The 24,599-nt window shown below is 42.4% G+C and overlaps 1 protein-coding gene across 2 annotated transcripts in view; it reads left to right on the top strand.

The window, feature by feature from the left end:
• Positions 1 to 24,599, top strand: part of LOC127618740 (zinc finger protein castor homolog 1-like) — a 111,483-nt gene that overhangs the window by 44,725 nt on the left and 42,159 nt on the right. For both annotated transcript variants that reach the window (XM_052091360.1, XM_052091359.1), the window contains exon 2: positions 23,367 to 23,936. In XM_052091360.1, the coding sequence (XP_051947320.1) occupies positions 23,367 to 23,936 (570 nt within the window). The remainder of the gene's footprint in view (positions 1 to 23,366; positions 23,937 to 24,599) is intronic.

Below are 24,599 nucleotides of genomic sequence, written 5' to 3'. Positions count from 1 at the left end.
TTTATTTCAATGTAATACACAATTTATATTTGCTTACAACACAAATGGTATGCAATTAAGCATAAGCCTTTAGATTTAAAGGTTTTTAAGATCATTAGAAACATCAATTCAGACAGGTGTTTCCAAACTTTTTATTGGTTGTGCAAATACATGACAATGCATATTTATGAAATGCTCTTAGATTAATTCAGATGTTTTAGTCTTTTTAAATGACCTCACATTACTTAGATAAAGCTCAGATTAAAAGACTTCAGCTTGCTTTGAAAAGGTATTGTTGTAGAATGTCACTTGGAGGACTCCAGGAATTTTTAGGCAGGTACCTGAACCTGGAGAAGTTAAGGGGGCACCTGCAAATTGTTCCTGTGTGCATAAAACGTAGAAAAAGAAATGTCAGAGTCTATGAAGCAGAGCAAATGTTTTAATGGTGGCCGGGGATCGAAGCTGTCAGCAAGGCTTCCTGTCTGGAAATGTAGTTATTTGACTTAATGTCACCTCCTTTTCTAGTTCGAAGGAGATGTGCGCCGGTGTGCGATAAAATGCAAGCAAAATATGCGGAAATTGCTTCAAAAACATTGAATGTGTCTGAGCTCCAGTATCTGTAAAAGAAATTTAAACATGTAACCTTGGAAATCAATTAAGCACTACCTGCAAGCATTTTTCCAAGCAAAAGCCACACTTTTACCCAAGACACACCTCCCGTCAAACGGTGCATTGCTGCTTGGCTTATTCATTTATTTTTTGAACAGGAAAGTGTCTTAAAGGCTGTCAAGATGTCTTATGAGTCTTGTAACAGAAGTGCCACAACTCATTTCTCTTTAATGCAATTCATATGCTGGTGAGAGAGGGCATGTGTAAACATCTAAACTGGTTGCTTTTTAGGTTTTACACTGAGGTTTTCTGAGAGGGCTCTCCTTGATTGACGTTATCAGGCTTGACAGCACTTCAAATCAAGGTTAATCTGATGTTCGAAGGCCCGAAAGGGGATAGAGACTAAGGAAAGAGAAGGAAAATCAGGCCTCATCCAGGTCCTGCTCCTCTCTGCAGTCTTTCCCTGTCTCACACGGCAGGTGGAGGTTTCTGCACTCTTAATTGATAACTAATCGAGCGGCGTGTGCTGTGTTTCCCCTGGAGGACGGCCCAAATGGTGGCTTTGCTTACTCAGCAGCACAGTTCCGGAACTAAATTAAATATTTCCCCACAGATAATGACTCTGAGTGACAGACTGTGGTCTGGGCGGCTCCAGCGGCCACCAACCTCTCTTTGTTGTGCCCTTGTGCTGTAAGAACTGAGTAGCCCAGCCTCTTTTTCCCCTTATCTTCTGCATCAGTTGGCCTCCCCAATGCCCCTCGACTAATCACAGCTCCTCGTGACAAAAATACATCTCAAGCAGTTAATCTGTGTAGAAATCAGCTCAAGTGCCCATCAGTGGCACTGGGAGACTGTCCTTGTAGCCTTGTTTCCTATCAAATTTTTCCTCCACTGCTGGCACATGGGTGCCCGGGCCCTGGCCCTCAAACCATGCCAGCTCAGTCAATTTACCCTGTCTGTCAGGGCATGCTTCAATCAAACTTCTAACTTCCACCCAGAAGCCATGTTCATTCAAATTGAAAAAGAAAAATACAATTACATGTTAGGTCGGCGTTTGAACTCAGGATCTCCTTGGACTCTAAACAAAAACTCTACTCTTGGGCTATCACTTCTCACTCTTTCATGAAGTGCCAGAACATCCATTTGTGCCCCTTAAAAAATTAGATAGATTAGTTCGATTTTCACCAAACAGGTGATGAGATTGTAATTTTTTATTTTTAACCTGTGCAAGTAATATTTTTTTGTTTTTTTTTACAGTAAGTCTGCTACAACAATTGACGGTTTTCTGGTTGGAATCAGGCCAGATCTCCACAGTGGCCTGACCTAAACATTGTGCCAGCTGTGAGGCAAACTTCCTCTACAATTTTAACAAGTACGGTTGTTGATCATGGCACGTGCAGAGCCAATCGCATCAACTCAACAGAAGGTTTAATATCGGAGCTTTGACTTACATTTCCCTTGACTTTTAAAGGGGTAGTTCACCCAAAAATTATTTGTAGTTTACTCACCCTCATTTTGTTTAAAGCCCATATGCTGTTGTGTTCCATGGAATCCCATTGAACCATTTCACAGTCCTTTAATATGAAAGTTCAGACATATAATTTTTTAATCTGGTCACAAATGTGGGCTAGACACAAGCTTTGTAAGAAGGGAAGATTATTAGTGAATAAAGACTTACATTTTAGAGTGTTCCTCACAGAAAGCTATTGTATGCTTTCAAAAGACTTGAAATATAACAAACAAGCAGTAGCGTGCAGTGCTTCAAATTGGTCTGTTCATTTGAAGAAAAATTATTCTTTCAGTCGGATTCTTTGACATAAAATCCTCCATGGTTTAAAGTGATAGTTCACCCAAAAATGAAATCCTTTTAACATTTACTCAATTGTATGCCATTCCAGATTTGTATACTTTTTTCTTTTGCAGAACACAAACAAAGATTTTTAGAGGAATATCTCAGATATGTAGGTCCATATAATGCAAGTGAATGGTGACCAGACCTTTGAAGCTTCAAAATTTAAATAAAGGCAGCAAAAGTAATCTACATGACTCCAGTGGTGTGATGCTATCACTTTGGGTGGGAAACAGATCAATAATTGAATAACGTTTTACTATTAATTTCCACTTTCACTTCAGAATGTAAAAGTGAAAGTGGAGATTTGTTGCAAAAACGGACTTAAATATTGATCTGTTTCTCACCCACATCTATCATATTGCTTCAGAAGATATGGATTTAGCTACTGGAGTCATATGGATTGCTTTAATGCTGCCTTTATGTGATTTTTGGAGCTTGACAGACATAGTCTCTATTAACTGTCATTGTACTGGAAAATTCTATAAAAAATGTTTTTCTCTTCAGTTCCATAGAAAAAAATATTTCCATGAGTGAATAATGACAATTGTGATTTTTGGGTGAACTATTTCTTTAATTATTTCTGTCCACTTGTCCTCAGGGGACATCTTAAACACTTTGTCTTATAATTAGGCTTTAGGGATGTATTTGTTCTCAGAATTGAAAGGTCGCTGCCTAACTGCACCTTAAACAAAATATTTTCCGTTTGTGCGTCATAATATACATCTGCATTTTCTGTCCATTGTCCTCTGCATCAAGTATGTGCGTGCCTTTTTTTTTTTTTTTTTTTTGCATGGCTTGTTTGTTTTTGTTACCTACAATGGGATGTAACAGAATTATTGTATGTAGCAGAAGGTTCCAGTCTGCCGAGAGAGAGAGAGAGAGAGAGAGAGAGAGAGAGAGAGCAGTCAGAGTAGGTCCTTCAAGGTCAGCCCAAAGACAGCATGCAACATGCAAGGTCACATTCCAGACTAAAAGCAATAAGTGCTTTATTGATGGGGAAAAACACACACACACTGCAAGCAAGCAGATGTGCAACCAACTGATTAATAATAAAACAGATTTGAGTGAGCGAGAGTGTGTGTTCCTGCCCTCTGCATTCATATTTTGAGACATTTGCGTCTCCAAAACAAAAACTCAAAACCGGAAAAAAGCTCATGAGCATAATTGTCTTGTTTGAATGTGTATCCTCCACTAAAAAATTGATCCCTGCATGGGAATCTGAAAAATCCATTAGAGTCCATCAGACAAAAAGTACAGAATGATAGAGTGTGTATGAGTATGTGCAGTTTATAAAACTCCATCATACTTTCAGTATTATTGTTAAACATCAGCCAAAGTTTTATTTTCTAGACAACCTCTTAATGCAACAAGCTAGCTTTTAGACTTCAAGAAGATACTTAAGCAGTGTCAAGTTACAATAATAAGACAAAGCTAAATTCTTAAAATAAGGAGCATGGAATGCATTCGTTCTTACCACCTCTATGAGTTCTCAGAAGGTTCTTTTATTTGTGTAGTAATATTTGCCCTCATTTACACTGCAAACACCAAACCTGGTAAACCTGCCCTGTGATTGCAGTTCCTCCCCTGTCATACTGTGATACCCAACTAACTTGTTTCAAATGCAGTGGTGGGGCTTGACTCTTCATTGTGTTGGTGCCAGTGAAAAAGCCAACTGGATAAAGCTTATATCTAAGAGGAAATGTATGGGAAAATGGCCTGAAAGCTAATTTATTTCCCAAATGAACCCTTTTGACATTTTTGGGTTTGAAACACGGAAGTAAACCATAGCGGGGTAAACCACACTGCTGACATATAATGTAGAGGTAAATGGCAGGCCATAGCAATTATTATTTTTGCTTTCCTGTTTGCTCCAAACACAAAAGAAAAAATCCACAATTATGCTTCAACGATTTTCCAAAAGGAGATCAAAAAGAAATGAGAGAGATGGATTATGGAAGATACAAGATAGAACTCCTTTAGCAGATGTATTTGAAACTCCATTGCAGCAGTGGTGGTTAGATCGCCATAATGTTTTTATTTGTATTTTTTGTTAATGCCAAGGTAATATAAAAACAAAGCATAGTTATACAAATCTATATAAAATAATTACAAAAATACAAAATAAAATAAAGTTTGCTAGATTTACCCTGCCAAATGAAGGCAGGAATGCATCATCACAATCTGTGAAAAGTGTCTATAACATAACTATATATCTATAGCTATGCACAGCACCCATAGAAACTCCTCTATAGTTCAAACATCAAATTACCAAAGATAATTCCATCTTTCTACCCACTAATTCTCTTTCTCATTCCCTTGTTTTTCTATGTCCTTCACATCTCTTCTGCTTTAAACAGTAGTTGGGAATGGCATTGTTTTTAATCATCAGAACCCAGAAATTATTATTATCGCCTCTGACGCCACAATTAAAACTTCAGGTCAGAAGCACAACGAGCGGTGATCAGCAGCGAAGCTGAGAAGTTTTAATTAGACGATCAGAACCATTAATGCACAAAAAAAGGTGTGCGCTGGGAAATTAACGTGAACATCTTAATCAGGGTTACCCACTCCGAAGAGGAGTCAAGTGAACAGAGAGCAAAAAACAAATCATTTCCGCACCACTGGGACAAAACTCAATTAAATATGCATGTAGAAAATGGAAATTTGGAGCATCAGCAGCGACTGTTGGAAAAAATATGGCGAATTGTGTAGACGGGGGTCGCAGACCTGCTTATTGTTATTCTTGTGTAATAAAAGTGAAAGAGAGGCCAGATGCTGGGGAATGAGGGTGTGTGGAGAACAGGGCCATCACTGACTTTCAGCTCCCCTTCCTTTAGAACGGTGGGTGGAACCAACTCTTCCTGAAAGCTGTAAATTAGCAAAATAAAAACAGAAGGGATTATTTCAGCATGTATGTGTGTGTTCGAACTTTAGCGGGTGAGGAAATACACACATGGGTATTCAGACCAAGAGTTCACTCAAACACATGCTAGGTCAGTTAATCTGCCAAAAGACAAAACAGATTATAATAATAGAATAAATCTGAAAGGTGAATCTTTAAATAATGAGAAACAATACAATGCAGTAAAGACTTTGCCATTGCCTGTTTCAATAAAGGTGTAGTGTTTTTTTTTTTCATTGTTAAAATACTTTCTTTGAACTGAGATTAATGTGGATAAGTAAGCCATTCTTGATTTCCCCAAAAAGTTAGTTTTGCTCTTCTGTTTGTTTAAGCATCCCAACAAGCCCAACATTGGCTCTACGCCAAAGAGTTTGGGGTGAGACTATCTGTTTGCCAATCAAGTGAAGACAGGAGAAATGTTAGGGGGACAGCTATTTGAAAATAGTCATTATGTTTTGAATTTTTTTGCAATTAATTACACTCACTGAGCACTTTATTAGGAACACTATGGTCCTAATAAAGTGCCATAAATGGTCCCATCCGCCTCAAGGTTTGACATGTTGTGCATCCTGAGATGATATTCTGCTCACTATAATTGTACAGAGTGGTTATCTGAGTTACTGTAGCCTTTCTGTCAGCTTGAACCTGTCTGGCCATTCTCCATTGACCACTCTCATCAACAAGGCATTTCCATTCACAGAACTGCCACCTTACTGGATGTTTTTTTTTTTGTACACCTGCTCTACATTCACCAACTCTAGAGACTGTTCCATGGGGAAATTGCAGGAGATCAGCAGTTACAGAAATTCTCAAACCAGCCCGTCTGGCACCAACAATCATGTCAAGGCATGATGTGAACATGAACTAAATCTCCTGACTCGCATCTGCATGATTTTATGCATTGCACTGCTGCCACGCAATTGGCTGATTAGGTAATCATATGAATATGTAGTCTAGGTGTTCCTAATAAAGTTGTTAGTGAGTTTAAATGCTCTGTGTTGTCAGGGTTTTGTAATTGGTTAGGGGCTTTTCAGTCCATTTAGTTCTTGCTCTAATATAATTGACGTAGCGCAATATATAGAACAGAATGCTGGTCTCTTGAGACATGCTTTTAGAAGTTGGCTTAAATGTAAATTTTTATTTAAATATGACATGCCTTCTAAAAACTAGGCATCACTGCGTGAGGCAGTGAAATAAAAGCTAGAAAAGACACAATGCTCTAATACATACATTTAAAAAAAAAAAAAACAAACTGTGCATACAGGAGGGCCTGGGTAGCTCAGCGAGTATTTACGCTGACTACCACCCCTGGAGTCGAGAGTTTGTATCCAGGGTGTGCTGAGTGATTCCAGCCAGGTCTCTTAAGCAACCAAATTGGCCCGGTTGCTAGGGATGATAGAGTCAAATGGGGTAACCTCCTCGTAGTCGTGATTAGTGGTGCTCGCTCTCAATGGGGAACGTTGTAAGTTGTGCATGGATTTTAGGGTAGCATGAGCTTCCACATGCTGGGAGTCTCCGCGGTGTCATGCACAACAAGCTACGTGATAAGATGCGTGGATTGACTGTCTCAGAAGCTGAGTCAACTAAGACATATCCTCCACCACCCGGATTGAGGTGAGTAACTGCACCACAAGAGGAATTAGGCATTCCAAATTGGGAGAAAAGGGGATAAAATATAAATAAATAAAAACTGCACATAAAGGTGCATAACATGCTCAATGTGAATGGCCCCATGGTCAACATATTTTGAAAATCTGAATGAATTACCCATATCATGTTCACGAGTGTTAGATGAATTGAGATTTCAGATATAACCAATTAAATGTACTGCAAAGTCTCAGAGTGATTAAGTTTGTTTCTAGAACAATTGTTACAAAAGATGTCAGGTGAGAAAATATCCTAGCTTTGCCATGGATATTCTTCCTGTCTGTAAAAGAGAAAGAGAGAGAGGGGAGAGAACAGGTCACGCCAATCTAAGAAGTCATTAACAGCCAGTTCCTTTACTCTGGTGGGCTGATTGCAGTCAGCACACGTTCACACAAATAATGCACTTCCAACGGCATTATTAGGATTTGAAACACCACTTGATAGGGCATGATATCATTGCGGCACATAAACAGAAGCTGTGCATTAAACAAGACACAAGCCTGGCAACCCGTGTTAAAGGGAGCTTTTCTGTCATTTTCAGTGTCCTCTACCTCATAGTTTTGAAAAGAAACAGGCTTGTGGGGCCTTTGATGTGCAAGCAGATAAAAAGGAGAAGCTCTCTCTCACTCTTATTGTTGAATCTGTTTAGAATAGTTTCTTGGCTTTTTCGCAAAGGTTTTATCCTTATACAGTAAAAACATTTTGGCAGTTCCAGCTCTGCACTGTTTCCCGTAAAAAATATTGTCAGCATTACAATAACAGGTCCTTTTAAAGGGATAGCTCACCCAAGATTTTAATTCTGTCATCATTTACTGACACTCAAGTTCTTTCAAACCCATTTGCCTTATCTTCTTCATTCCATTTTTTACACACATGAATGTGAAAGGTGAATGAGATTAAACATAGCCTACTGCCTAATGTTTCTTTTTGTGTTCTATGAAAGAAAGAAACTCAAATGGATTTGGATCAATATGAGAGTGAATGATGACAGAATTTTTGGGTGAAAACAAGTTTTGTTTTGTTACAGGTGTACCTTCTTTTCTTTTATTCTTCAGTGTGGACAGTCATCTTTTAAGGCCTACATTTAGCAGAATGATACAATTTTGCTGTAAAATCCTAAGATGCATCAAATTATTGAGATATGCTGTTTGTAACAGCTATTTTTCTTAACATGAGTGCTGGATCCCAGAGCAGTGGGAGGGCTCCCAGAGGAGAGACGATTCTTTTATCTGTGTCCCTACTGATTTTATCACACTACACGCTATCATGAACACAAATTACTTGGTGTAAACAGCAGTGTTACCATAGCGATCCCCATTGTCGTCCAGTGCTGAGGCATATCTATTGCCCTGCATTTATTTAAAGCAGCAGCTTTTTTGCCCACTTGTCCAGATCTCGCATTTCGACTGTGTGCATTTGTTTTCTCCTCTTCATTTTACATGGATTATTGCATCAATCTCAAACTTCTGCTGATCAGGAACCACCACAACGACGGCAAACAAATGCATGAGGGATTCGCAATCTCAAACCCTTTCTGCTCAAGAATAACCATAACAACAACAACAAACAATTGCGGTAAGTCATGGCATCTGCACGTGTTATTGCTTCCTACATTGCATGCCACATTTTTACTATAGCTTCTTCCGTCAGCAGTGAGGGATTTACATGTGATACATTTAAGGAATTAGTCAGGTGGACGGAGAAGTTTAATGAGTTAAATACACGCATTTGAACACTAGTATGGAGGTCAGTGAGAAAGAGAAGCTTGTAGATACTGTTTCGGATGAAGGTAGAACAGCAAGAAAAACTAATCGGTTACTAACGTAACCTCAGTTCTCTCTAGATGAGGGAACGAGTATTGCGTAAGCTAGCTTACGCTACGGGAAAGATTCATCTTTTCTGAGATATTGAAGCCAAAAAATTATCCTTAATTTTGTATCCATTGTCAACGCAGTGCGTCAGCTGCAGACCTTGAGCGGGCTAGCTAGCGAGCTCATTGGTTGCTCTGCGGCAACTGCTGCAGCCAACCCGTTAGTAACCGATTCGTTCTCTTACGAGAGGTTCTCTCGTATTGCGTAAGCTAGCTTACGCTACGGGAACCCTTTGTCAACGCCGTGCGCGCCAAGCATCCACTGCATGAGCCCCAGGGAATTGAGGGGGACCCGGGGGAGCCCTTGTGCGTGGGGAATTAATATTTGGCCAGCAAGAGTGCGGGCCAGTGTGTGTGTAGTACATAAGCACATAGACAGAGCGGCGGTGCCGGTCTGTGTGGACTGTGTCCCATTAATGCAGCTCACCAGGGGAGCTGTAGCGTATTAAACCGCTAGCAGTTTAGCCTGCAGAGTGGGTACTTCCAGATTGTAAAATCTGACAAAGGTGGAGGGGGAAGCCCAGCCCGCTGCCACACATATGTCGTGAATGGAAATCCCGCTGGACCATGCCCACGAGGAGGCCATGCCTCTAGTGGAGTGAGCCTTAATGCCTAGCGGGCATGGTAGGTCTTTTGACGCGTACGCGGCAGCAATAGCGTCCACTATCCATCTGGACAGTGTCTGTTTCAAGGCGGCAAGACCTTTGGTGCGCCCTCCGAACGAAACGAAAAGCTGCTCGGAGCTTCTGAAAGATGCAGAGCGCGCAGTATACAGTGCTCTGACTGGGCAAAGGAGATTGGCGTCGCGTTCGCTATCAGATGCTGGTAGCGCCGACAAGGAAATGATCTGTGCTCTGAAAGGAGTACTGACCACCTTGGGGACGTAGCCGTGTCTAGGCTTTAAAATGACCTTGGAGTCACTTGGTCCAAACTCAAGACACGCAGCGCTGACAGATAGCACGTGAAGGTCTCCCACCCGTTTAACTGATGATAGGGCAGTTAGAAAAACGGTTTTAAGTGAGAGGTGTTTCACATCCACGGATTGAAGCGGTTCGAAAGGGGGCTTTCATAGCTTCGAGAACTATAGAAAGGTCCCAGATAGGAACCAATGGGGGCGCGGAGGGTTCATCCTTCTAGCTCCCCTGAGGAAGCGGATGACCAGCTCGCTTTTAACCCTGTGACTGGCGCGCAGGGGTTCAGCTGAACGCCGCGACGGCCGCCACGCATCACTTTGAGCGTGGATGGGGATCTGCCCTTATCCAGCAACTCTTGTAAAAACACGAGCAGCGGCGACACCCCACATGTCCGTGGGTCCAGGTCTCTGTCGGTGCACCATTTTGAAAACACAGACCATTTTGACGCATAGAGTCTTCTCGTGGAGGGGGCTCTAGCGTGTATGATGGTGTTTATTACTCCTTCTGGCAAAGCGACGGGTAGTCGCTGATCACCCACGCTGTAGCTTCCAGCTCTGGGTGGGGATGCCAGATCGCTCCGCGAGCTTGCAGAGGAGATCTGCTCTCACTGGATGGGCCACGGCGCTGTCAGTGACAGCCGCGTAAGCTCCGGGAACCATGTTTGATTCTCCCAGCTGGGCTATGAGGAGCACCGAGTGGCGCTGCTTCCTGATCCTCTGCATTACCTGTGGCAATAGCGAGATGGGAGGGACAGGCGAAAGCGGGCGGTTGGGCCAGTCCTGGGCCAGCTGCCCTCGCTCGAGACAAATATTGGGCAGTGAGAGTTCTCTTCTGACGCAAAGAGGTCTATCTCTGCTCTGCCGAATATGCGCCATAACGCCTGGACTGTTTGAGCTGCAGGGACCATTCCCCTGGGGAATATTGTCTCTGGACAGTCTGTCTGGGCCGCCGCTCAGGTGGCCTGGCACGCGCGTCGCCCTCAGCGAGCGCAGGTGGCGCTGGGACCAACTCAGTATGCGTTTCGTCAGATGGAAGAGGTTCCTGGATCTGACACCGCCCTGACGGTTTAGATAGGATACCACAGACCTGTTGTCCGAGCGGACCAGGACGTGGTGACCCTGAATGATCGGGAGGAAGCGCACGAGCGCGCATCGACCGCTATCATTTCCAGACAATTTATGTGAAGGAGCTTTTCCTGAACTGACCATAGGCCAAAAACCGGAGAGCCCTCGCGAGACCGCGCTCCAACCCGTGTTGGACGCTGCCTGTCGAGATGACTTTTCAACGAGATACAGCTCCCATCATCACTCCCCGCTGATACCACTCGCCACTGTCCAGGGCTGCAGAGCTGAAATACAGGTCTGAGTCACTCTGATTGGCTGGCGCCTGTGGCCCAAGCCCGGCGAGACGCCGGGTGTTTAGCCAATGCTGAAGCGGGCGATGCGCAGTAAACCCAGTTGAAGTACTGCTGCGGCTGAGGCCATGTAGCCTAGCACTCTCTGAAACTTCTTCAGAGGTGTGAGGCTGTTCATCTGAAATGACGCAGCTAGTCGCTGCACACGCACGCCGCGACTGTGTAGATAAGCGAGCCGCCATTGCCACTGAGTCTAGTTCTATTCCAAGGAAGGAAATTGTCTGACTGGGCTGTAGTGAGCTCTTGGTCCAATTGACTGCAAGGCCCAAACTGTTCAGATGACTGAGGAGAACTGTCCTGTGAGACAGAAGCTCCGTATGTGATTGTGCCAAAATCAGCCAATCGTCCAAATAGTTCAGAATTCGCAAACCCTGACTCAAGAGGGGTGCGAAGCGCCAGGCCCATGCACTTCGTGAAAGTACGGGTGCTAAGGACAGGCCGAACGGAGGGACGGTGTATTGATAAACCTGGCTGTCGGCTGAATCTCAAGAATGGCCTGTGACGGGATTTATCTGAATCTGAAAGTATGCATCTTTCAGATCGAGAGAAATAAACCAGTCCCCTGGCGCATTACGCGCGAGGAGTTTGCTGGTTGTAAGCATTTTGAACGGTCTTTTGCAAGCGCTTTGTTCAAAACCCTGAGATCTAATATTGGTCTGAGGCCGCCGTCTTTCTTGGGGACAAGAAAATAACGGCTGTAAAACCCCGACTCGCTCAGGGAGGCGGCACTCTCTATGGCCCTTTTGCATAGAAGGTTTGTTATTTCTGAACGAAGCATGCACGCTGCTTCCGTGTTCACAGTAGTTTCGAGCCGCTCTGAAGCGAGGAGGACGGCGATCGAACTGTAGCAAATAGCCCTGTTTTATTGTGCTTAACACCCATTCGGATATCCCTGAATATCTTCCCACGCTGTGAAGCGTAATGTTAGAGGGTGAGTGGCCAAATCGCTCTGATTGCCGCGACACAGCCGCTGAACAGAATGTGTGAGCGCTTACTATGCTTATGCTGGACTGCTCGCAGACAGCATGGACAGGCTGTTCTGTGAGTGACTTCCGATTGAGGTGAATGGGGAAAGAGTCACGCCTGTTAAGTGATACGCAAGCATAGTCACGGGCACGGACTTACATACAGAGAAGTGTTTGCTGGCCGTGTGACAGAGCCGGCAGAGAATGGGCGCACGCGACGTATTCGCGGCGCATTTATTGACTCTAACCCAGTGGTTCGTGAACCGCTTTTGAGTGTGCTCTGATGGGGACACGGAACGGTAATGCTTGTGTGTAGAGGTGAACACTGGAATGTGGGCACATTTTCTACACATAAGGCTGGTCGTGGTGACAGAGCTGCCAGAGAATGGGCGCACACAAGGATTCGTGAGGTGTGTTTATTAACCCTAACACTCGAGCTGTTCAGAATCGCTTTATGTGAGTGTGCCGTGATAGGGCCACGGATGTGTAATGCTTGTGTGTAGGGGTGAACACTGGATTGTGGGCACATTTTCTACACATAAGACATGTTTGCTCTCTGGTATGGACACGGATGTGTAATGCTTGTGTGTAGAGGTGAACACTGGGTTGTGGGCACATTTTCTACACATATGGCATGCTTGCTCTTTACCAGATTTATTTGGGTCGCCGTGAAAATGGCGCTTGAGCACAGGCAAGCGGGCGCAACACCGGCTTGTTGGCTGCTGAATCTACCACTGTAGTAGCCTGAAGGAAGGGGACTGACAGGGGCTAAGCTTTGACGGTGGTCCGCCGCAGCGGACTGATCCGCCGTTTTGTCAACAAAGCTAGGAGGACTTCGGTTGTTCAGGTTTCAGCGCAATTCTAGTCCGAGGCCCGCGGGGGAGCGGCGGCTGTCTGAGTGCGATCGAGGGCGGCCGCCCTGTCAACGCTGAGAAGTGTGGCTTTGTTGAGCTGGGCGCTGTGAAGAGGTTCGTGCAGGAGGCTCACGTGGGCGGCCTGCAGAGGAGCTAGCGCGACGAGGCAGAAAGAGATTCATGGCTTGTGTGGCTTTTTGGACCTCTGAAAACCGGTCAATGATACCGCTCACCGCGGAGTCGAAGAGACCGGATGGAGAGAGCGGTGCGTTGAGGAACGTAGAGTGCTCTGCTTCTCCCATGTCGGCTAGTGTTAGCCACAGATGTCTCTCGGTCACAGTCAGCCGCCATGCACTTCCCTATAGCTTGGGCTGCAGCTTTGGTAGCGTGGAGGGCGAGGTCCGTAGCACTCCGCATGTCTGCAACCGCTTCTGGATGCCTGCTTTCCTCATCCCACTCCCACAGAAGGTCCGCTTGGAGGATCTGTAGGACGGCCATAGAGTGCAGAGCAGATGCAGCTTGGCCGGGCGGCGAATAGGCGCGGCCAACACAGGCGGAAGTTGTTCTGCAGGCCTTAGACGGAGCACTGGTTTAGACCGCCATCTCGCGGAGGGCGGGCAAAGGTGTGCTGCTACCGCATCCTCGACCGGAGGGATGGAAGCGTAGCTCTTCTCAGTGGCGCCGCCCACCAAAGCAAGAGAGGTGGAGACGTGGATCGGACCCTGGCCGAGAAAGACGCTGCTCCATGATTTGGAAAGCTCGGCGTGGAGTTCCGCAGGAAGGGAGCGCCCGGTAGCGGGTGTTGAGCAGCGGGCGGCTCTGTAGAAAGCAGCCGCCAAGTCTGTTGGGTGCCTGCTCAAGGGCGGTGACCACTGAGCCCGAGGCTGTCGACGGCCTGTGTGAGGAGGCGTGTTAGTTTCCCTTCGACTCGGGCGCTGGTCCTGCTGGATTCCTGGGCTGAGGAGGAGGCGCGTGAGCCTGACCACCTCGCTGTCCGAAGCCATGATGGAACAGCTCTTATCCTCCGCTTCTTCGTCCGAGATGGCAGCAGAGCAGCCGCCGGGCGGCAACTGCGCGTCCCGGTGGGCGGGAGGGTGAAGGCGATGCTCGAGGGATGGGCTCCGGCGAGGCAATCGCTTCTACCACTGTTTCCGCAGCCTTTGAGAGCAGCGCTTTTTCTGCGCGGCTGAACGGAAGGCGCCGGCGGCTTCGGTCCTGAGCGCTGAAGTCGAGCCCGCAGGGGTCGACATCGGCAGCTCCTCGCAGAGATTGCATCCGCCGGGCGAGGGCGAGCTCTGCATGCCCCAGTCCCAGGCAGAGAGCGCAGATGATGTGGCGGTCTCCGGTGCTGAGAGGAGCGCAGCATGAGGCGCAAGTGGAGCGAGGCATCTTAAAAAGACGCCAGACTTTTTGTGAAGTTCTTTAAGAACTAGCTTGCTTTTATAAAGGATACGTAGCCGGATGGCGTAGCTCGCAGGATGGCTGAAGGTGGCGAAGACGGCCGGCTTCTTCGAGCGCTGTCCACGCTTGCTTGATGCCCCTCGAACGCGACGCGGCTTCCAGTTCAGTGATGCTAAGAGCTTCGCTGAAGAGATGAAAATCAGGGTTCCAGCCTACGAACTACGCTTATATGCACTCTAGTCACGCCCTTTTGGCGGGCTTTGATGCAGTGAGCGCTGGATGCCTCTCATTGGATGCGAGTTTGCCCAAGCTCGTCTATAGGCTGCAGCAGTTGCCGCGAGAGCAACCAATGAGCTCGCTAGCTAGCCCGCTCAAGGTCTGCAGCTGCCGCACTGCGTTGACAATGGATACAAAATTAAGGATAATTTTTTGGCTTCAATATCTCAGAAAAGATTAATCTTTCCCGTAGCGTAAGCTAGCTTACGCAATACGAGAGAACCTCTCGTAAGAGAACATATACTTTGGTTCTGGCTGTAGAACCCCCGCAGCAGGGCATCTGTGTGACGTCTCGGCAGCATACTCGCTCAGCAAATCAACACCATGTGCCCTTGTTATAAGAGATTCTTTTTTAAGGAAAGTGGAAATAGAGACTCTAGCCATTATTGTTAAATGCAATTCGGGAACTTGGGCATCTGACATCAGATCAAATTTACAAGTGCTGGCTAATGCTAAATGTAGATTTTCTAAAATTGTTATTCATGTCAGCACTAGCGATGTCCGGTTTCACAGTCGGAGATCACAAGAGATAATGTTAAAGAGGTGTGTGAACTTGCAAAATCGATGTCAGACACTGTAATATGCTCTGGCCCCCTCCCTGCTCATTGTGGTGACAAGGTTTATAGTAGATTATTGTCACTGAATTGCTGTATGTCTGAGTGGTATCTGGAGATTTATAGACAATTGGAAGAGTTTTTGGGGTAGAACTGACCTGCTAAAGAGAGACGGACTCCATCCCTCCAAGGACTCCAAGCTGGGGCCCAGGTCAGGAAGCAGACAAACTGGCTAATCCAAATGCCTGCTAGCTACTTTGAGACATCACACAGGTCACAGAAACTACAACACATAGAGACTTTATCACCTAGATATCACATAGAGTCTGTTTCTGTTCCCTGAACCACCAAACACAAATTCCTCACTAAATCATTTAGAAAAAATTGTATTAAGGTAAAACTTGAAAATAACACACACACACACACACACACAAAAACAACTAAATATTAGATCTCTTTCAACCAAAGAACAATTGAAAAAAAAAAGATTGCAGATCATAGTTTGGATGCGCTCTGTTTGACTGAAACCTGGTTTAAACCGGATTAATATATTAGTTTAAATGAATCAACTTTTTCCCAGTTGCGTTATTATAAAATCTTTTGAACTAATAATGCTTAATGTGACACCGTCGTCTTTTGCCCTTGCTACAGTATATAGATCACATGGGCTGTATACTGATATACAGATATCAGATCTAGTAGTTACTGTGGATAAAGCTTTAATTGTTGGTGACATTCACATAGATTATGAAAATGACACACTGGGATTAGCATTTATTGATATTCTCAACTCTCTTGGAGTCAAAATGTGACAGGACCAACTCATCGCCATAATCAAATGCTAGATTTAATTCTGTCATATGGAGTTGATGTTGATACTATAGAAATTCTGCCACAGAGAGATGATATCTCAGATCATTACCTCGTCTCTTATATGCTGCGAACATCTAATGTTACTCAATCTATACCAAGCTATCATTCAGGTAGAACTATTCTTTTGACCACTAAAGATCTCTAGAAGAACTTGATGTAAAAACCGACAATACAAATTCAGTCTTCTCTAGCACTCTTGATATTGTCACCCCACTTCGATTATAGAAATGTAAAGAAAAAAGCCCCACACCATGGTACAATGATCACACTCATGCTCTCAAGAAAGCAGCTCGGAAAATGGAGCGCAAGTGGAAGAATACAGAATTAGAGCTATTTCGCATTGCATGGAAGGATAGTGTATGTAGCTACAGACAGGCACTAAAAGCTGCCTGGTCAGCATATTTTAGAAAACTTATAGGAAATAACTGCAACAATCCTATGTGTTTATTCAGGACTATGGCTTAATTGGTTATCAATAAAGCCTTGACTAAACCAGATATTCTGTCACAGTACAATAGTAATGACTTCATGAATTGGAATTATGCAGTCGTCTTTCACAGTACCTCAGAAAACAGTGTGTCAAAATTTTCATCACAAGCAACTTCAATCCTTCGCAGTCATATGTCATGATGAGCTAACAAAACTTATCGAAACATCAAAAGCCACAAAATTAATGTTGGAACCAATACCAACTAAGCTATTAAAATGGTAGTCCCTGTAATCTCAGAAACTCTCCTTAATGTTATTAACTCTTCGCTATTAGGACATGTCCCAAAAAAATTTAAAATGGCAGTTATCAAACCTGTTATTAAGAAGCCACAGCTTGATTCTGGACTGTTGGCTAATTATAGACTGATTTCAAATAAAAATATCGAAAATACTAGTAAAGGTAGTGTTCTCCCAGCTCTGTTCATATCTACTGAGAAATAGTATATATGAACAATTTCAGTCAGGATTTAGGCTCCATCACAGTACAGAGACTGCATTTATTAGAGTTACAAATGACTTGGTCTTATCATCTGATCATGGCTGCATTTCACTTCTAGTGCTTTTAGATCTTAGTGCTGCATTCGACACGATAGATTCTCACACAAGACACATTCTCTTGAATAGGCTTGAGAATTATGTTGGCATTGTTGGACTTGCATTAGCATGGTTTAGGTCATATTTAGCAGACCACTACCACTTTGTCTGTGTAAACGAGGACTTGTCAAATCAAACAAAAGTTAAGCATGGAGTGCCACAGGGATCAGATTTGGGGCCTCTGCTTTTTTCCTTATATATGCTTCCCCTGGGAGATATTATCAGGAATCGTGGAATAGATTTCCACTGTTATGCCGACGATACCAATTTTATATTTCTTTGAAGCCCAAAGAAATTTCACAATTCTCCAAATTAGCAGAGTATATCAATGAATTCAAAGATTGGATGGCCATAAATTTCCTTCTACTCACTTCCGACAAAACAGAGGTACTAATTATTGACCAAAATAATAAGCCTCTAAAATATTCCTCTAAAATATTATTTGACTCTCGATGGATGTACTGTTACATCGTCTTCTACAGCATAGAATTTAGGTGTTATATTTTATACAAATATGTCCTTTGAAAATCAAATTTCGATTGTTTGTAGAACAGCATTCTTCCACCTCAGATATATTGCTAATTTAGGACACATTCTCTCTGTTGCTGATGCCGAAAATCATGCGTTCGTGACCTCTAGATTACTGGGAGGATGTCCTGCAAGTTCAGTAAATAAAATTCAATTGGTTCAAAATGCAGCCAGAGTGCTGACTAGAACCAAGAAATATGATCATATTAGCCCCAATTTATCTTTGTTACATTGGCTACCTGTAAATTTGTAGTAATTAAACATTTTTGTTAATTACGTACAAAGCTTTGAATGCTCTAGCTCTGCAGTACTTAAATTACCTTCTACCACACTATATTCCATCACGTTCATTACGATCGCAAAATTCTGGCCTGTTAATAGTTCCTAGGATATCAAATTCCACAAGGTAAATCCTTTTCCTATTTGGCTCCAAAACTATGGAATAGTCTCCCTATCTCTGCTCAGGATGCATATACACTTACTTAGTTTAAGTCTAGTCTAAAGACTCATTTATTTAGCCAGGCATACGCCTAATTTATCATTCAACCCACAATTAGGCTGCTTTAGTTAGGTCTGCCAGAACCAAAATAATGTATCTTGATATATGACTCTTGATATTATGGCATCTACGCTAATATTATTCTATTTGTTATCCTAAGGTTAACAGTGGCAGACAGATACAGCTCCGTTCCTGCTTGGTGTTGGACTCCACTGCTACATGTCTCTGAGTGTTGATGACTAAATGCAGCCAGTGCCAGCCAGACATCACTTCAGTCTATTACAATGGACTTCAGAGGATGAACTGATGCAAACTCCAACCATAAGACATGGGATACTTCATATACCACTGACTGCACCTTGGACTTAGGATAGACCTCACTGAAATGGCCTGCCGGCTGAACTGTGATGCAACTCACTGATCGCTGCCTACATCACCACAGAGGCCTTCATCAGCCAACTAACAAAGGACATTTCATCTATGTAAAATCCTGAATGAATTTCAAAGACATTAGTTCATACAAAATCTTTGTTTAAACACTGGCCCTTAACACTTACTTAATTTACTAATTTTAAATCATGACTTGCACTGCACACAAATAAATAATATTGGCATTATATTCATGTTTTTTTAGCCAGAGTGGAACTGGCCTCCACAGTGAGCCTGGTTTCTCCCAAGTTTATTTTTCTCCATTAACTAACATCTTATGGAGGTTTGTGTTCCTTGCCATGTCACTTTCGGCTTGCTCACTGGGGTTCTAAATATAATAATTAATTATTTATTTTTACACACAATTTATAGTCATATTTGATCATATTGCACAATGATGACTCTTAAGACATTATAGATATTACAGTTTCATTTTCTGTTAATGAAAGACTTTCTGTAAAGCTGCTTTGAAACGATGTGTGTTGTGAAAAGTGCTATAATAATAATAAAAATGACATGACTTGACTACTAACTGGTCCATGATCTTTTTGAGCTTGCTGTCTCATTAGTGCCCTCATCCACTCTCATTTAAAAGCTTAGATCTGGCCTCTAGACAAAGATGTCTTTTGAGCAAACAGCCTTAAATGTGAAGTGTGCATTTTAGCGATGTTAAAATATGTTCTCCTATCACATCTTAATATGCAGAGACAAGTTAAAGTAGGGCATTTGCATTTTTTTTTTAATTAAAAGTGTAAATTCTATCAAAACTTTGCTCTGTTTGCATCCCAACCAGCCAGACACAGTAACATTGGCTTAAACAATGATGTGAGTTTAGAGCATGCCCACCAACTACACACTCCACCTTTAATGTTTTATGGGTACAGGTACTGAAAAAATTTGAATATACTCTTTACCTGATCCCTGGATTACAATGTTATCCTTGGAATCAATAGGTGAGGTGTTTGATTGTTAGAGAAAACACACATAAATTGTGGGTAATGGAAAGACATCCATTCTCAGGGGTCATTTCCTACAAGGAAAAGCATGATTGCAATGCAAAGGAAATCAGTAGTTAAGTATGATATACTGAGCAGTGTAAACAGTAAATGACCTTTACTGTTACACCCAAATGACCTCAATCTTCCTTTGGAGGTGTTCTTAAAAAAAACTTCACAATTTATGTTTCCACTTCCTAATTGCTTTTACAGCTGATATTTTCTTTTTCTTTTTTTGGGTTCAAAATTGCTGTCCTCAACCGGGTGACCCCTTCAACCCGGTTTAGCAATTGTCTTAGATAAAAAAAAGTACACTTCTGAGGTGTTTAGATTCGAGTGCTCCAGTGTGGAGCATGCATTATTCCTCAGCTCATTGTTTCAAAGAGGAAGTGTTGAGTGTAAATACAGTAACTGAGAAAGCATGTGCCGGGGCCACAGAGTGCATGGCTGATCTAGAATGTAACAGGTTAACCTTTGCTTGACTGTACGAACAAAATAAAGTGATATTTGGACACTTCAGTCACACTTAAAATAATTATAGGAATAGAACACCCAAAAATGAAATCCTCTCATCACTTACTCACAGTCATGCCATCCCAAATGTGTATGTCTGTCTTTCTTCTGTTGAACACGAACAATGATTTTTAGAAGCTCAGCTTTGTAGATCCTCACAATGCAAGTGAATAGTGAAAAGAACATAAAGGCAACATAAAATAATCCATTTGACTCCAGTAATTAAATCCATATCTTTTGAAGCAATATGATAGGTGTGATTGAGAAACTGATCAATCTATATATTTACTATACATCTACACCTTTGACCAGCCCCAACCAGTAAATGGCTAAATGGGAAAGAGAAAGTCACTTCCACACCAGAATGTGAGTGTGGAGATATATAGTAAAAAAGGACTTAAAATGTATCTGTTTTTTACCCACACCTATCATATTACTCCTGAAGACATGGATTTAACCACTGGAGTCTTATGGATTACTTTTATGTTGCCTTTATGTCCTTTTTGAACCTTCTTAATTCTGGTCACCATTCACTTGCATTGAATAGACCTACAGAACTAAATAGTCTTCAAAAAATCTTAATTTGTGTTCTTCAGAAGAAAGAAAGACTTTCAAATCGGGATGGCATGATGGTGAGAAATAAATGGGTGTGAGAGAATTGTATTTGTTTATTTTCATTTTTAGGTCAACTATCCCTTTAAATGCTATTTAATTTGATAAAAAAAAAAAAAAAAAAAAAAACAAGTGAAAACAAATTATGCTATACCTTTTCCAGAACTGACTTTTCTTAGCCATTTTTGCAGTTCATTTTAAACAACTGACCCCAAGGTAATTTTTAGTGGATATATGAAGTCAGTTTCCCTCAAGTTTCCACAAGATGTCTGTGGCAGGGCGGAGGGCGGGGCCGGGTCGTGATTCTACACACCCGGTCCCTTATCAGGCTAATCAAGCCTCCGAGACGGATAAAGGCCGACTGCAGAGGATTGTGCGGGAGAGAGAGATCGTTTACGGACATGTCCATCATGTGTGTTTGTTGTCTTTTAAGTTTATCATTAAAACTATTATTTATATTGTCATGCCGGTTCTCGCCGGTATGTCCAAACAGAGTAATCACATGTGAAGAGTTTTTCACATTAACTATGGACATGTTCCATTTTCATTTTTTTCAACCAGAAAGTGTCAACATATTGTTGTCTGAATTTTGAACAATATATTAATTGTTTTGCTAATTAAAACCATAGAAAGTTTTGAAAATTTTATGTTTGAAAAATGTATGTATATCTTTCATAAAAATATATTATGTTTTGTCATTAAAGCAATTTAAGTCTCCAAATAATTTTTGGGGCCAGTATATATTAGAAAACTTATTAAAATGAGAGTGATGTGTTCACTCAGTGCTGACCGATTTTGATTAAAACTACCATCTTTCCCATTATCAGAAGCAATGTGAGATTTTTGTGTTGTTAAAGCAGCCACTTGCATTGAATAGGGAAACCACTTTGTATTGACAGCTTCATGAGATGGTTAGAAATAGTTAATATCAACGCAGCATCTAACTACCAGCTGAAGCGTTCTATAGACCGTTATATGTCCTACAGGTTTCCCATTCTTTATTTACTGCTTGATAAATATCTAAAGTTAGAAGCAGGCTTGTTAAAATTAACTTTTCTAAATCTTTGAATCAGATTTGTGGTGAAAGGGTGACTTAGCAGGGAGACAATTCTGCCCTTAAGAAGGCATCTCTGGATATGGACTGACCCAGAACAGCTGCATGGGGTTTGACACCAGTATAGATCTTAAAGATAGTACATTGGGGTGAAATAGCAAATTACTGTCCTCTCAAAGCTATGACTAAAGGATCTGTGGTCATGAATTGCATATTGCATGTTGCAGGAAATTCTGCACCCTCATTTCCAGCAGGTAATATGGGAGTCTATTATGCCCTGAAACTCTGCAGATTTCAGATTTAAACATGGTCAAATGTGTTAAACAGAGCTCAGATTACTAAATTATTACTGTTAGCTGAAAGCATAATCAAATTTAAAGTATTTTACACACCTTTACAGTCAGACATGCTCGACCTGTTATACTCAAAGGGGATACACAGGAAGTTTGTGTCTGTGGTGTGTTGCCCTCAAACTACGCTTTTGGTCTCCAAGATGTCTCATACATATGTGCTGAAATGAGAAAAAAAAATTGGGGGTACAAGTCTGCTGGTATGGTGGTGTGCTTCACTGTAAGATCAGGTTTATGTGGCTGACAGTGAATTTAAGTGAAAGCTGTAGAGAGATTGGTTGAGATAGGGTAGGTGATGTGATGTTAGCCATCATGATGGGGACGGCAGCTATGTTCTCACTGTGTATCTTGCTTTATCTTATTTATCACTTTCTTTCTCTCTCTCTCTCTCTCTCTCTCTCTCTCTCTCTCTCGCTCTCTCTCTCTCTTTCTCACACACACACACACACATACACACACACAGTCTCTTTCTCTCTTACTTGAAGATGCAGACGCTGTGTATTTTTGTTTTCTTTAGTGTGTTAGGTAAAGCAGGGCTCCGTTGGCAAGTCTTTTAAGATGAAGAGACTATTCCGCTGTCATTTTCAGGATTAAATCACATTGTAGTGGCTGCTTGACACATTGTTTGGGGTCTGATTGTAATCTAGTTGGACTCTGATAGTTCTCTATCTCTCTCTGTGTAATTCTCACCCTCTCTCATGTTTGTGACTGACATCAGCAACTTACAAATACACATACAACTTGTCTTTTTAACAAATACTTTTCAATGCCTTTCACACAAGCTCGATTTCATGTATTGTTGAATTCCAAACTGTGTTAGAGCGCAATTCATAACGCAACTCAAATCTGGAATGTATTCTCAGTATTGCCACAAGGGGCGCTATTTTTTTTCATTCTTGTAAACTGTCACGCAAAGTAACTAAATAACTCATTATGTAACCGTAACGGGCGCTTGAAGTGGGTTGACAAAAAGGTCACGTTTGCATTTGCAAACTTGCATAGAGTGTGTTATTGTCTTAAACATGTTCATAATTTTTATAGTGAAGCATTGCAATTTGCATATTTATTATTGGTACAATCGTTGTTGTTGTTGTTGACTTTTATTCACTCTCAATTAAAGTCTTTTGTTTATGTTTATAAATGGCCAGTATTCATAGAATTAAATAGCTCTTTTCTCTTTTTTTTGTTAACAGCTGAGAGGAGTTTATGCACTGAAAAGAACTCAGGAAAATCAACGATGGCCGCCAAAAGGAAAAGTGGCCTAAAACTGAACGCAATCTGTGCCAAGCTTAGCCGGCAGGTGGTGTATGACGGAAGCTCCCAAAATGCAGAGGGTGACTCAGACCTACTGGATAACAGCGAGCGGGGCAGCCTGCACTATGATGAAGGCGACAGGCCTGAATGTGATTTCCCAGAGAGGCTGACCCTGGGCCAGAGCTTGGAGGAGGACCAGAAAAGGCGCGAGGCCATTGAAAAGTGGGTAAACGGTGAATACGCTGACGATCTGCAATCCTTAGATGGGGTTGAGCGCAGGGTACTCAGACCCAACAATGGAGATGATGCCCCCCCTGAGGGTGTGTACATGGTGCAGCCCAAAGGCTGCAGTGATGAAGAAGACAACACAGAGGAAGTTGAGACCATGCCCGGCTCCCATGAGGACAGTTATCATGAGGACAAGGACTCAGTGGGCAGCCCACACAAGGACGATAGCTACCAGCCCACCACTGAAGCCCTCCCTCGACAACCCCCCTTCTCTTCTCCAGGTATTACTTTGTTCTTTCACTTGTTCTCTGTCCTTAGCCAAAACAAAGTATGCATTACCAAGATAACATACCTCTTCAAAGGCTTGCCAGCCCAGTTGTGTTGGTTTAGTCTTACTTTACCATTGGCCTCATTTAAATCTTGCATTAACATGAGTTTCATATCTGGATAGTATCTGCATATTATTTAGCTTTTTTGCGCTTACACCTTGCAGTCAGATGTGTGTCAACTGTGATCGGATAGATATCCGATCAATGTTACTGGGGCAAAATGGATAACGCTACTCAAATATTCCATCAGAGGCTGTGGTAACTGAAAAATCTCCATCTTTTAAAAATATTGATGGATAATTAAAATGCTATTTTTCTAATCATATTCAAAAAGACACTTTGATGGCACCAGTGGTGGTGAGCTGTGCTTGAATGAATAGACCAACATTTCTGGTCACCATCATATAATGAGATGTGGATTGGATGCTGGTTTGCTGGTGTCCTCACTGGGCTTCTCAACTAGCTTAACCAGCAAGACTTCCTTGGTAAAACAGCTTCAACAGAATGGCCATCCTGGTTGATTAGCATTTTATATTATATATATATATATATATATATATATATATATATATATATATATATATATATATATATATATATATATGGTATATCCAA

This window comes from Xyrauchen texanus, chromosome 25 (assembly GCF_025860055.1).
Source record: "Xyrauchen texanus isolate HMW12.3.18 chromosome 25, RBS_HiC_50CHRs, whole genome shotgun sequence".
Lineage (NCBI taxonomy): Eukaryota > Metazoa > Chordata > Actinopteri > Cypriniformes > Catostomidae > Xyrauchen > Xyrauchen texanus.
Note: the sequence above shows the minus strand (reverse complement) of the source record. Positions and strands in the feature narration are given on the sequence as shown.